The 12,034-nt window shown below is 32.8% G+C and overlaps 1 protein-coding gene across 10 annotated transcripts; it reads right to left on the bottom strand.

Moving 5' to 3' along the window:
* Positions 1-1,546: 1,546 nt before the first annotated feature.
* On the bottom strand, positions 1,547-10,527 carry LOC127102689 (uncharacterized protein At4g18490). Of its 10 annotated transcripts, none has more exons than XM_051040037.1 (17): positions 9,999-10,526; positions 9,059-9,157; positions 8,615-8,741; positions 8,131-8,313; positions 7,457-8,004; positions 7,186-7,378; positions 6,831-7,022; positions 6,616-6,750; positions 6,329-6,466; positions 4,725-4,919; positions 4,475-4,655; positions 4,063-4,130; positions 3,921-3,957; positions 3,420-3,581; positions 2,625-2,735; positions 2,453-2,535; positions 1,547-1,733 (listed from the first exon to the last, which is right to left on the bottom strand). In XM_051040037.1, exons 1-16 carry the CDS (start codon positions 10,018-10,020, stop codon positions 2,479-2,481), a joined length of 2,448 nt encoding a protein of 815 aa, XP_050895994.1. In that variant the 5' UTR covers positions 10,021-10,526; the 3' UTR covers positions 1,547-1,733; positions 2,453-2,478. The 10 variants fall into 10 exon arrangements, with proteins under 10 accessions (XP_050895994.1, XP_050895987.1, XP_050895991.1 ...); XM_051040030.1 differs by having other exon boundaries at positions 7,186-8,004; positions 9,999-10,074; positions 10,181-10,526; XM_051040034.1 differs by having other exon boundaries at positions 7,186-8,004; positions 9,059-9,140; positions 9,999-10,074; positions 10,181-10,525.
* Between the last annotated feature and the right edge of the window lie 1,507 nt (positions 10,528-12,034).

The raw sequence follows: 12,034 nt of genomic DNA, 5'->3' as shown, positions 1-12,034 counted from the left end.
CGGCCGAGTCTCGGAAATGGAGCATGAAAGCAACAGGAGCAAAGTAAAGAGACAGAAACTGAGTCTTGCCATTTTAATTTGCCACCTGAAGATTTTGAAGAATGCTAGACACTTTGCTGTATTCAAGCAAGGAAGGCATATATATAACCATAATGGTTTAGTCATAGTTATTTGTTTTAGTAATCTAAGTGGAAATCCAAGCACATGAAAACATTTGTCTGAGTATGTCGCGCAATTCGTTTTTGTATCTTAATGAGCACTTCCAACTAATTGCCAAAAGCTTTTATTATCCTTAATATACGTTAAAAATAAATATTTACGAATCTGTGTTTGGACATATGTTAAAAAGATACATCTTGGATTTATATGCAAAGCCAAATTTGTTGTATTCCATCCTCAACCACATCATTCACCACCCTAGTGCTGATATGTTGCCTAGTGAGTGTGTTACTATGTCGTATGTGAAAAAAATACTAATAGAAAAGGCTAATCTGACTGAGACGAGTAGCCCCATTTCACAGTCGTGGTTGCCTTCCAACCTTTCAAGAGTCTCATCAATGATGACCAATTCTAAACTTTTTTATTTAGTTCACTAATATGCATAGTTGCTTACTTGACCGTTCCGGTTAGGTATTTTAATAATTTTCGTGATGCCTCTGTGGAGCTAACTAACATGCATACTTTGCCATTTTACTCTTTCATTTTTCTTTTCCTGGAATCTAGAACAGAAAAGGATGATGGAATACAGTTTTTAGCAACTGCACTAGATTTGCAAAAGTTAACTTTTTTTAACATAAGCAATAAGCCAAAAGGTTGCTTATTGAAAATAGGTTTCTTGAATTAGTCAGGGCTCAGAACTTACTCCGAGACGAGATCACATTGTAAAACTATATCATGTTTACCCTGTTACTCAATTGCTCAAACTTGTTCTCAATAAATCTAAACAAAAAAATCATATATTTTCATTTTACAGCTGTTTTTCTTTTCATTTCTATTGTTTTAACACGATTAATCTAAAAGAAAAAGTTAAATGAGCAGATCACACACGATGCATCTTGATTTTTCTATATGCAAAAATTGAAATAATTGATTAATAAATGGGCTGAGCTTATACTTGCTAAAAATTTGAATATTGCGTGGATGCATATACAGGCCTATTAAATTGTATCATATCCCATTATATATTCTTTTCACATTTGATTAGCTTTCTTGGCCATAAACGTGTATTTGCTTACTCTTACAATGCAGCTGATTATATTAAATTTTGATAGAAAAAACTAGCCTTAGTTTCCTATAAAGGTAACTTCCACTCGCTTGACAAAAGATAGCATGAAACACTATTCAAGCATACAAAATGCTTTCTAAATGACCCATGCTTTGTAGGTCAGTATCTACTTTATAATATGACTGAGGAACAAAGACATCAGAAAAAAGAGACTTGGTGTGACTAGAAGAAGCAGTTGATTTTGAATGGATGCAAATTCAACATGTATTTTTTTTTTTTTGAATTGCAAAACAACATGATGTTGTTTAGCTAAGCAAGAAATATACTCAACAGAACAATTCATATTGAAATTGTTATCACAGTAATAGTATCACAGATTTTACATGCTTGAATATGATGGATATATATAGGAACAACTAAACAGGAGCCTAGCTCTGTTTCCCCGAATTTTATGTTTGTTTGGTTGAGGTTGGAACACAGCAGCCATGCGTCTAGTGGTTGATTTAGCCTGAAAATAAGAAGCTCAAAATTGTAGCTTTGGAAAAAACGTATATGGATGGTTTGATGATTTGACGTGGAAACAAACAGGCACTTTGTAGTTTGGATATTTTCTATATCAAATTATTTTATAATCAAATAATTGCAACAACAATTATTTTTAACAAAGAAATTTTGAGATTCTTGCTCCCTTTCCTGTAACTGGATTGACCTTGGCTGTTTTCTTCTAATTTTGCTACCCATTGTGCGATAGAGTTCGCATTTTAGCTCTGCCATAAACCATCATTTCTACCTCCTCATTGATGTTCAAGACCAAATGTCTGACACTGGAACTTTCCAAGACATGCAAAATCAATTGTGAAACCTTTTTTTTCTAAAAAATAGCACTAAGAGGGAACTATTGTCTAGGCTTCGGCTGAAAAGTGTTGTTTTTGTTACGTTGCTAAATATCTATTTAACTACATCAATGCCTAAATATGACAACTACATCAAAATGGACTTGTGACATGCATCACAACATAGAATAGACTTCATACATACTTGAAACCTTCATGAACCAAAAAGATGTCAATTTTTTTCAGTTTTTCATCTTAGAAAAATGGAAGATGTTTCAGTCCAGACATCACTGAAGGAACAAGCATACAAATTTTATATGAATGTACTCTGTCCTTAAATTTAAATGGTGATTCAAAACCCAATAAATGGTATAGTGCAGAATAGGCTACATACCTTTGAATGCAACAATTTATTGCTGATCAAGTTTGAATCTCCTTTAACATCAATTGAGAAGCAAATTTCTGAACCTTCCGAATGTTAAAAAATGCTAAGGAAATTACCAACTTTAATATCTACAAATAGACGGCGTAGGAGGATATGACAGAAAAGAAGAATGAAAGGATATTTTTTCTTCATAAATGGGATGATTAAGCATCAGCAGGTTATTGTTGTTGACAACAGCTCGCACTAATAACTCTTTTGCTTCCTCGTGCCTTTTTTTCAGCATGTTACAAATCTGCAAATAATCACATTTAAAAAGAAATCCCCGAGGTGCAGTTTTATTTTTCTGTTTATCTTAACACATACATAGATGGAAAGGACAATTCATCACCATCCAGTTCTATTAAAAAAAACTTCAATTTTAAATCAATGCAAGTGCATAAAACTACCATATCATTAAGTGATGAAATTATTTGGTTTGCTTGTACAAACAGTTAAACTAATTTTTACTCAAACAGTTAAATATAAAGACAAACACTGATTAAGGAACTAGAAATTGTACTATAAAAGGAGATAGAAGTATACTTCCTTGCATGCTCTTTATTTATTTATTTTGGTACAGTAATTTGGTTTCAAAATGTCATATATATTGAGAGTGATTAAAATAAATATTTTCATGGTAACTAAAATTTTGAGCATTGAGTTATTTTGGTGGAACTGACATTGAAAACAGGGGATACACTAATTATTAAACGGCAACCACGGTAGGTAGACAGTGTTTGCCAAATAAAATTTAACTTTAACAATCAGCTCATATAAATTTTGAATTCTACCAAACTGTTTTTCGTATGTCTGAACTTATGTTTTTTTAGCCACCAAACATATCCTTGTTGTTTTCACTAGAGTTTGATAAACCAGTAAATTGAATAATTTATATTAGTGAAACTTATGATATTGTCTGTAGAGTTAGATCACTCACATTTTCAAGTTCCTTCATATATGCTTCAGCCTTTTCAACATTACCGTTGTCTTCCATGAGCACAGAATCAGGTATTTCAACTTCTGTTACTTTAATCTCTGATGGACTTTCAGGTCCAGAGGTTGAATCGTAGTGGGCTAAGTCGTTGGGCTTTCTCTCTACCTGATTTTCAAATATAAGTGAATTAGACTAATATATATATATATATATATATATATATATATATATATATATATATATATATATATATATATATATATATATATATATATATATATATATATATATATATATATATATATATATATATATGTATAGGTATGACAAAGAAGAAAGAAAACTAGTACTAACAAGTATCACACTTAAATATCCCCAAGTCTCCTAGCATTTATAAGTAAACATCAAAATATAAGACAACATAACAGATAAAATAATGCCAACATAACAGATAAAATAATGCCAACATAACAGATAAAATAATGCCAACATCTGTTAATATACCTGTTCAACTTTTCCTGAAGATTCTTTAGATTCATTTCTGGAGTTGTTAAGAACAATGTTATTCAGAAAAACCAAAAAAATAAATAACAGAAAATCTATGCTACCAAAAAAAAAGTAATACAATCAATTTGTTCTGCCGGACCTGCTTTTGATTGGAGACTGAGGTAGGCACTTTAGGGGCCTCAAGGATGTTAAATCTTCTTCAGAAATCTGCAAATAGTTAAAGATGTCATAATAAATTCTTTAGGATGATTCTTTCCTTCATTGGAAGGTACTTAATACTCCTATTAGAGTAATATAGTAGTGAAGTTCTACAATGTTATTCCTTTGTCATTATCTTTTCTTCCATGGAAAAAAAATTATTATGCAGTTGAGTGTGGGCCGAGGTGAATATTTATACACCAAAAGTGTACAGTAGGAGACATTAAATGAAGACAGTTGCAGCTATGACACTAAAGGAGGAAAAAAAAGAAAAGGCATAGGCTATGGACATCAAAATATTTGGTGATAATTTCTTCCATCAATTGTTCAAAAGTAAAAAAGTCATATCAAACCTCAATACTTTTCCTCTTCAAGAACCGGGCTGAAGCCTTTTGATTATCACCACTGTCAGTCAGATGACCACCGTTTGATGCTAAAATAGCCTGTGTCTCTTTTCTTTGTTCAGAACTTGCCAATGAGTTTGCCTCTTTTTGGTGTAAAGACATTTCTAAAACTGAGTTAGCCCCAATGTTCCTGAGATAGAAAAAACATCAATCAAAATCTCTACAAGAGTTTTACAAAAGCAACCAACTTGGTACAGACCTTGAAGTTTTTACACTAGAAAAAGCAGGTGTGATCTTGCAAGCTTTAAAAGAAGAAAGTTTATTTCCTTCTATGTGGGTGATCTTTGATTTCTGAAAGGACTCCTTGCTCGAAGCTTCAGGTTGAGAACTTAGAGATATCTGAGTAGTAATTTTAGCTGTCTTCTCTGTTAAGCTGCAAGGATTAACCTGAGAACTGAAAATTTTCAAAAAGAAAATGAATCAGGGATCATGTGTGTGTGACGAAGTTTAAAAAATCAAATAAACACATTTTTCTATCATATTGGCAAAATAAATCCTAAAAATATTGAAATTATAAATCTCATAAATAGGAGACTACAGGAATGAGATCCAAATTAATTTAATGAACTGATTCAAATTATAAATCTCATAAATCTCAAATTATAAAATATCAACAATACAGATCCAAATTATAAATCTCATTTTTCAAATTATTCAATGAACTGATTCTACATTTTAACTTTACCAGTAAATTAATTTATCTCAATTCATGACATCAAACATTTGACATCTCTGCACTGTCAAAAACCCTTCAAATGAAACTCATATTTCTTTGGCTACATCTATTGTGACATACTGAACTCCTAGCTATGAAGAGTCATTTGAACAACTTGAATTTCTACTGTTTTGCCATAAAAGCAACTTGGCTGCAATTGTCAACTCATACTTGGAAGATTAAATCAACTTCATTAAGCATTCATCAAACCATATCAGTACTGAAAATGAATTACAACCATGGTGGTAAAATGGAACTGCAGTGTTTTGCAGGAGATACTTCATACTTAAAAGGATAGGATATGATGCAAACAACGAGGTGGGCGTCTTATGCTTCTAGCCATTATGGTAATGATGTACAGCCTATCATACTTTCAGTAGGTTATATAGATGATAAAGAACACAGTCAGTGGGTTTTTTACATTAGCATTTTTTTACTTGTATCATTTTATCACCTTAATCACATAAGTTACTTACATGTTTTATCATATTAATGCAAACTTAAAGCCAGTGTTATTTACTATGCATCAATTTGATTTCTTCTTCATGTTTCTTACTTGCAACCTCCTTTCATACCCTACCACAGGTATTTTGATGTCTTTTTTGTCATTGCTTATTTCCCCCATGTTTTCTTATAATTATGAAAAAGACACTAAGTGGTAACAAATGCACAAACAAGAACCAATCTAATAGCCAAAAGTTTAAGAACAAGAACAAGGCATTGAGAGAATGTTGGGAAAAAGTCGTCATTGTATGGTTGTAAAGTGAGCTGTGTTAAAATTATGACAGATATAACTCAAGACCATAATGTGTACTGTGTAAATGTTAGAACTTAGAACATGTTTTGTAATTAAACAAAGTTCAAACCAAATTTATTTTCTAACTCATCAGACACATGGGTTTACATCTGGTTGAATAAAAGCATTGGCAAGTACCGCCAATATGATTTTATAATGTTGCCTGTTAGCAAAATCAACCAACACAAATTCATATTCATATCCACAAATTAGCATCTGGATTCTGGTATGTTTTTTAGTTCGGCCACCAACTTGCCTAACAAAAGTCAGCGTTCAACAGCAGAAGCCTTACCTCAAAATATTAACATTTTTTGTTGACATGCCCGTTTCTAGAAACACGGTTTTTCTTTTATTTACATCTTCATGAAATGATTTCATATTTCCAGCCAACTTTCCTGCACTTGGTGTACCATCAAAAACAACACCCTTCCTGATCATGATCGGAAGTAACAGTTACATTCATTACTTGTGAAGTAACAACCTAACTTCCACAAAGATATCTTCTTTGCAGTTGCAAAATTTGTGTTTGTAGAATAAGAAGCTTCCCGTATAACTGAAATCCAGGAGCATATATATTACCTGGCATTACAACTTTTAGGATCATCTTTGCTGCCAAGAAATGCTGGTGCATCCCTAATTACTTTGCTAGAACCTAGGAGTGAATCGCTTTCCATTTTGCTCCCAAACTTTGTCTCATTGGATTTGAAGTTGTTCCTGTTGAGGAAAATATATATATAATACATTCTACAACCGAAAGGCCAGCAAATACATTTATTGAGGTAAGCATAACACACCTTTCTTGGGCTATGGATCTCAGGTGTATGTCAGCATTTTTTTTACAGTCGAAGGAGACTAGACTCTTTGTTCCAGATGTTGATGAAGGGTTTTTTAAAGACCTTTTGTTCTCTAGCATACTGACTATATTTGACTTCTTCACTTGGAGATCTTTATCTTTCATCAGCGTGACTTTATCAACTATGGGGTTACTGCATTAAATGAGTGAAAGTTGTGAAAAACAGTAAATACTTCTAAAAACAAAATTCATTATGCCCTTGCTACCTTTCAGCAAGTCAGCTAATAATATTTTTTTTTTAAAATTAAAAAAAACTTACAAAGACATGATCATAAAAAGAAAAGAAACAGTTCAACCTGCTTGCTGTACCCAAGTGACACTCCAAAGCTGTTCTTTTATTTTCTCTTATGCTATTGTCACACGAGTTCTTCTTCAAGGAATCAAATTTAGTAATATTTCCAGAACTTGAATAACTATTTTCTGGTTGAGTGTCATTAGAAACTTCTTCAGCAATGCTACCTAGATTAATTGCTTCTCTAACAATGCCATCTGATTCAGTGGTAAGAGGTAAGGATGAATGCTCTAACTGTAAGTCTACAACATCAGAATCTACAAACGTTGCCTTACCATTAACCACTTGTTTATCAGCTGTAACATTAATTCCTCTTGTTCCAGATAAGGAAACCTTTGTATGCTTTTCTGAGATAGTGTCTTGCTCTGAATCACTTTGACTCACAGACTGGGAAGGTACCTTGTCGATAACCTGCTCAGATTTTGATTTGGTTGACTTTGTCTCCTCAGACAAACCTTTTTCTTGATCCATTTCTTTCATACTTGTTATCTTACTAATATCAGAAGTCTGATTCTTAACTTCTGTGTCAAGGTTCTGAGAGGAAGAAAATTTGGAAACAGAAATATCCTGTCTTGAAACTAGATTCCCTAGGTTACCAACTGAAGTCTCAGTGTTCACAGTTTCCAGCCTCTCTGATGCTCGAGGTTTCGTTGTCTTATTATCACTAGATGAACGAACACCTCTGTCATCATCATTGATGTTAGGCTTTTTAGCATCTTCACTATTATTTCCTTCTGCAGTAACTCCTTTCTTTCTCAGGTAATTGTCGTCATTACTATTATCTACTTTTAGTAAGTTTGAATTGAGATTGAAGCTATCCAACCTACAACAATAAAAGGCAAGATAATATGAGAATATGTGTATACCTTTAATCACTCAAATTGATGTTGCATAACTCAAAAATAACATATCTGTGCATTAAGTTGCCTTGAATAATTACCCGACTTACTCATTAAAATCAAAGCTGAAATTAAATCCATCTTGTTTCCCTCCTTTTGCACAAGAAGCTTCTCCCTTTTTGTCCGTAGACTGAGAAGACTTTTTGGGTGGGCATGTAAAATCAAGATCTGACATGTCCACCTTAAATGATGATATTTTGCCAAAAGCAGTATCCAGATCGAAATTCATGTCCCTACCAAAGATAATTTGTAACAATTGGTAAGGAACTACAAACTTGCAAATGCATTATATAGCATACATGTATATCCGGATAATATATTCCTTAAATGAAACATTCTTTTACATAAACAATCATCACCATTGTAAATCTGCATAATAACCAAACTACTGCACACTTATTTCATCTGCAAGAACGACCATGGAATATATAAACCTAAAACATTTTAAATTATAGAAGATTGGAAACCAGTATCTGAGTCCTTGCTATGCATATTTTATTTTGAATAATTGAAACTAACATTAGGGGTGCTTACATTTTTTCAAAGTCGAATATCTTTTTCTTGCTTTTAGAAACTGTACCAAAGCTAAAATCCATGGCATCATCATCTGCCATTGACATGGGTTTCCAGGAGCCAAGAAATTCTGTCCCGAAATCATCATCTGCTTGAATTATAAAAAAAATCCAAAGGAAAAGCAAAATTAATACTTATGTGACATCAATGTTATTGTTTAAGGATAACCGCCCGAAAATGAAACTGTGAGTGTATTTACTTTTTCCAAGTGTAGATGAGAAAGCAATCTCACAAATTTACATCTCACAGAATTACATGTTGAGAGATATCTAAGAATCTCGTGTCAACCCTTAGGATAAAGAAACAACACAGAAGATAATAGCCTTAAAGGAATTTAAAAAAAGGAAGAACCTACAAGTAATACTCACTACATAATAAAAGTAAAAAATCAATATAGAGAAAAACCTAGCAATGATTTTTTCTTCTTAAAATCTTTAGGGGGGGATTCCTTCTGCTCTTCTGTCATTCCTTGAGGTTGAAAATTTTCCTGATTCACGCATAAAGCTGTAATATTCCAAATAAAAATAGGGAATAGAATTTTCTACCGGTAAATCCAGCTACCAGCAAAAACTATACTGATTATTAAGAATTATAGATGTTTTAAGAGGTTACAAAATGAAAAAAAAATTATCCAGGTGCAAATGTCAAAAAACGAGACAAGAAAATATGAATCACAAATAACTAATTTGAATAATAGAATGTGTAGGATTATAATACACGGTATCCTGTTAAACATATACCCAACATTGGGAGACTAGTAATATAAAATATCCTATTGATCATATTCCCATCATAGAATACTTAAACCAAAGGATCGTTGAAGAAATTTGCATATGTACTAACATAGATGTTATAAATCATAAATTAGAAATGTGTTGACCTATAAATCATAAATTGTAATTCAGCCGGTAAGATATAACAAGTGCAAGTCTACAAGTTAAAGGAAAAGTTCCAAAATGCTTTTACATGCTTCAAAGTATCATAGCCGTACCAGAAAACAAAGTATAAACAATATAACTCCTAGAGTAATAGTAGAAAGAAAAAGACTAAACTAATTATGTATAATAATAAAAATGGAAACGCAATGTCTCCAACTGTGAGATGCTAAATATAATCAGGAACGTTAAGTAGATCATAATATATTGCAGAAAAATCACATTATGATGCCACATTGAGAATCTAACAGTGGCGATCTGTGAAAACATCAGATTCGGAAGTCCGATTGCAACTAAATTGAAACGCATAGATACGAAATCAGCAACATGAGAGATTCACTGAGAGAGAAAACTAATAGTCAAACACATCGCACAAACTCGTAGTTCGTTAAAAGTAAACAGAAATTTACCATAAATCAAGCACGTAGGCATGTATGATTGTTACAGCAATTGGAAATAGTTGAACTCCATGTATAGCAAATTTAACTGAATTGATATAGCAAATGAAACGCAGTAACACAAAGCAAACACATGAAGTGTTGAGATACGCAAAAGAGATATAGTGAAAAGTAAAAAGAAATGCGTGAGTTACAGATTCAAGAAACGTAGGGGAATAGGCGGAATCGGATATCGTATGCTCAAGAGGTTGAAGAGATGGAAGCGATTTGCAACTTCAGCAACCGAGTGGTAGTGGCGATCGACGGCGATAGGGTTTTGAGCGGTTGAGGTGAGAAGAGACAGAGGCGCGAGAAAATTCACCGTCTGTGAGAGCTAGAGGAGGAAAAAATGGAAGTAAGCATTGTGCTCTCAAACTAGCTTTAAATAGTAACGGCTTCTAAGCCCGTACTTCGTGAAGGCGGGTAACAGAAGAGAAGTGGAGGCAAAAGGAAGTAAGCATTGTGGGATTACCATGGTCCTCCCGTTTTCTTATAACTATTTATTTTTGTAAGAAAATTTGGAAAGAAGAAAGTCAAGGATAAATCTTTACTATTCATTATTACCACTACTCTATGTTTTTTATTTTAAAATTTTTAATTTATAATAATTAAAAAATATCCTCTAAAATAATGACATGCATATATTATTTTATATTTTTTCTCCAAATTGTTTCATAATAAATAACACAAATTTTATTTTTAATAACAAATCCAAAAAGAGAAAACTAATAATTAGTCTATAATAAAACATCTAATACCAAATCAGAAAGAAAAAAAAGTTAATATTTTGAGTCGAATGATGCTCATATACAATCAAATTGGAATCATTACTACAAGAGATAATCTAAGGAAGATGAAGTCGTTGGAAGGTTGCAAAATTCTTAAAAAGTAGAAACCTTTACGAAGACATTCAAAACAATATGAAGTCAAATATGGTTCAAACATGATGCTTGTAGGCTTGTTACATTGCTAAGCAAGAAAAGGTTGCTAGAAACAACTCGATGCAACTAGCAAGATTAAGATTTTATTGTGCCTTGAACTTAATCAATGTTGTTGAATAGTGATTTCAACATAGCAGAGAGCATCAAAATGGTTCATGGATAAATTGGCATCATCATCGGTTTAAAGTCAAAATGGAGAATTGTAGAAATATCCCTTAAAACCTCAAGTGATTAAGAGAAGAAAAATATATTTTTCATCACTCCTGACATTTGGTATAGAAAAAAGTCATGGTTAATGTTTGATTTGGGTTTCTGTTGATATGATCAACAATAAACAATTGATTGGTCAATGGTTAGTAAGTTGACTGTTGCAATTCACGGTATCTAGCTTGGTCGTTTCAATTCGAGGATCTATTTTTTTATAGGCCATGGGCCAGTTCATTCTGATTGAGAATTGTCTTGTTTTATGTTTGTATAACAAGCCGTTTACACCAAGATTATTTACTACAATACAAATTACTTTTCATATACTTGTTTATGGTAAGAGGGCATGATTCATGTGTCTGGCCAACTTAACCTTCCGCAACAAAATAAAATCTAGATGGCTGACACTATCAATGATTCGATTAAAAATCCAAAGCAACCAAAAGAGAAAAGCACCCTAGAAGTTACAAATGGGAGATACATCACTTCCTGATCCTTTGATCTTGCATCATTCTGACACGCCAACCATCACACTAGATAAAAAAAACCTTTGAATGAATGCAACTATGGGAAATGGAGTCGTTTAATGCACCTCAGCCTCGGCGCAAAGAAATAACTCGACTTAATCAATGGAACCATGAAACCGTCATCGGTAGCCGATCTGAGACTCCCTTTGTGGAAGTGTTGGAATGATCTAGTTTCAACATGGATCATTCACTCCATCGAACCTAACATAGCCCACAATGTAATCTTCTCTGATAGGGTGGTAGAAGTTTGGAGTTACCTATGCAACAAACTCTCTTAAGGAGACAAGTCTAGAATCTACCAAATTCGGCAAAAAAAATTGATTGACATCAAGGATCC

The sequence above is a fragment of the Lathyrus oleraceus genome, chromosome 7 (assembly GCF_024323335.1).
Source record: "Lathyrus oleraceus cultivar Zhongwan6 chromosome 7, CAAS_Psat_ZW6_1.0, whole genome shotgun sequence".
Classification (NCBI taxonomy): domain Eukaryota; kingdom Viridiplantae; phylum Streptophyta; class Magnoliopsida; order Fabales; family Fabaceae; genus Lathyrus; species Lathyrus oleraceus.
The sequence above is the reverse complement of the archived record's forward strand: the minus strand, read 5'-3'. Positions and strand labels throughout refer to the sequence as shown.

Coding starts and splice junctions, on each gene's coding strand:
- LOC127102689 (XM_051040029.1), bottom strand. CDS start 10,020: ATGCCTACGTGCTTGATTTATG. Junction 8,742..9,058: donor GAAGAAAAAATCATTGCTAG/GTTTTTCTCTAT, acceptor TAATTCAAGCAG/ATGATGATTTCGGGACAGAA. Junction 4,131..4,474: donor TGAAGAGGAAAAGTATTGAG/GTTTGATATGAC, acceptor AACTATTTGCAG/ATTTCTGAAGAAGATTTAAC.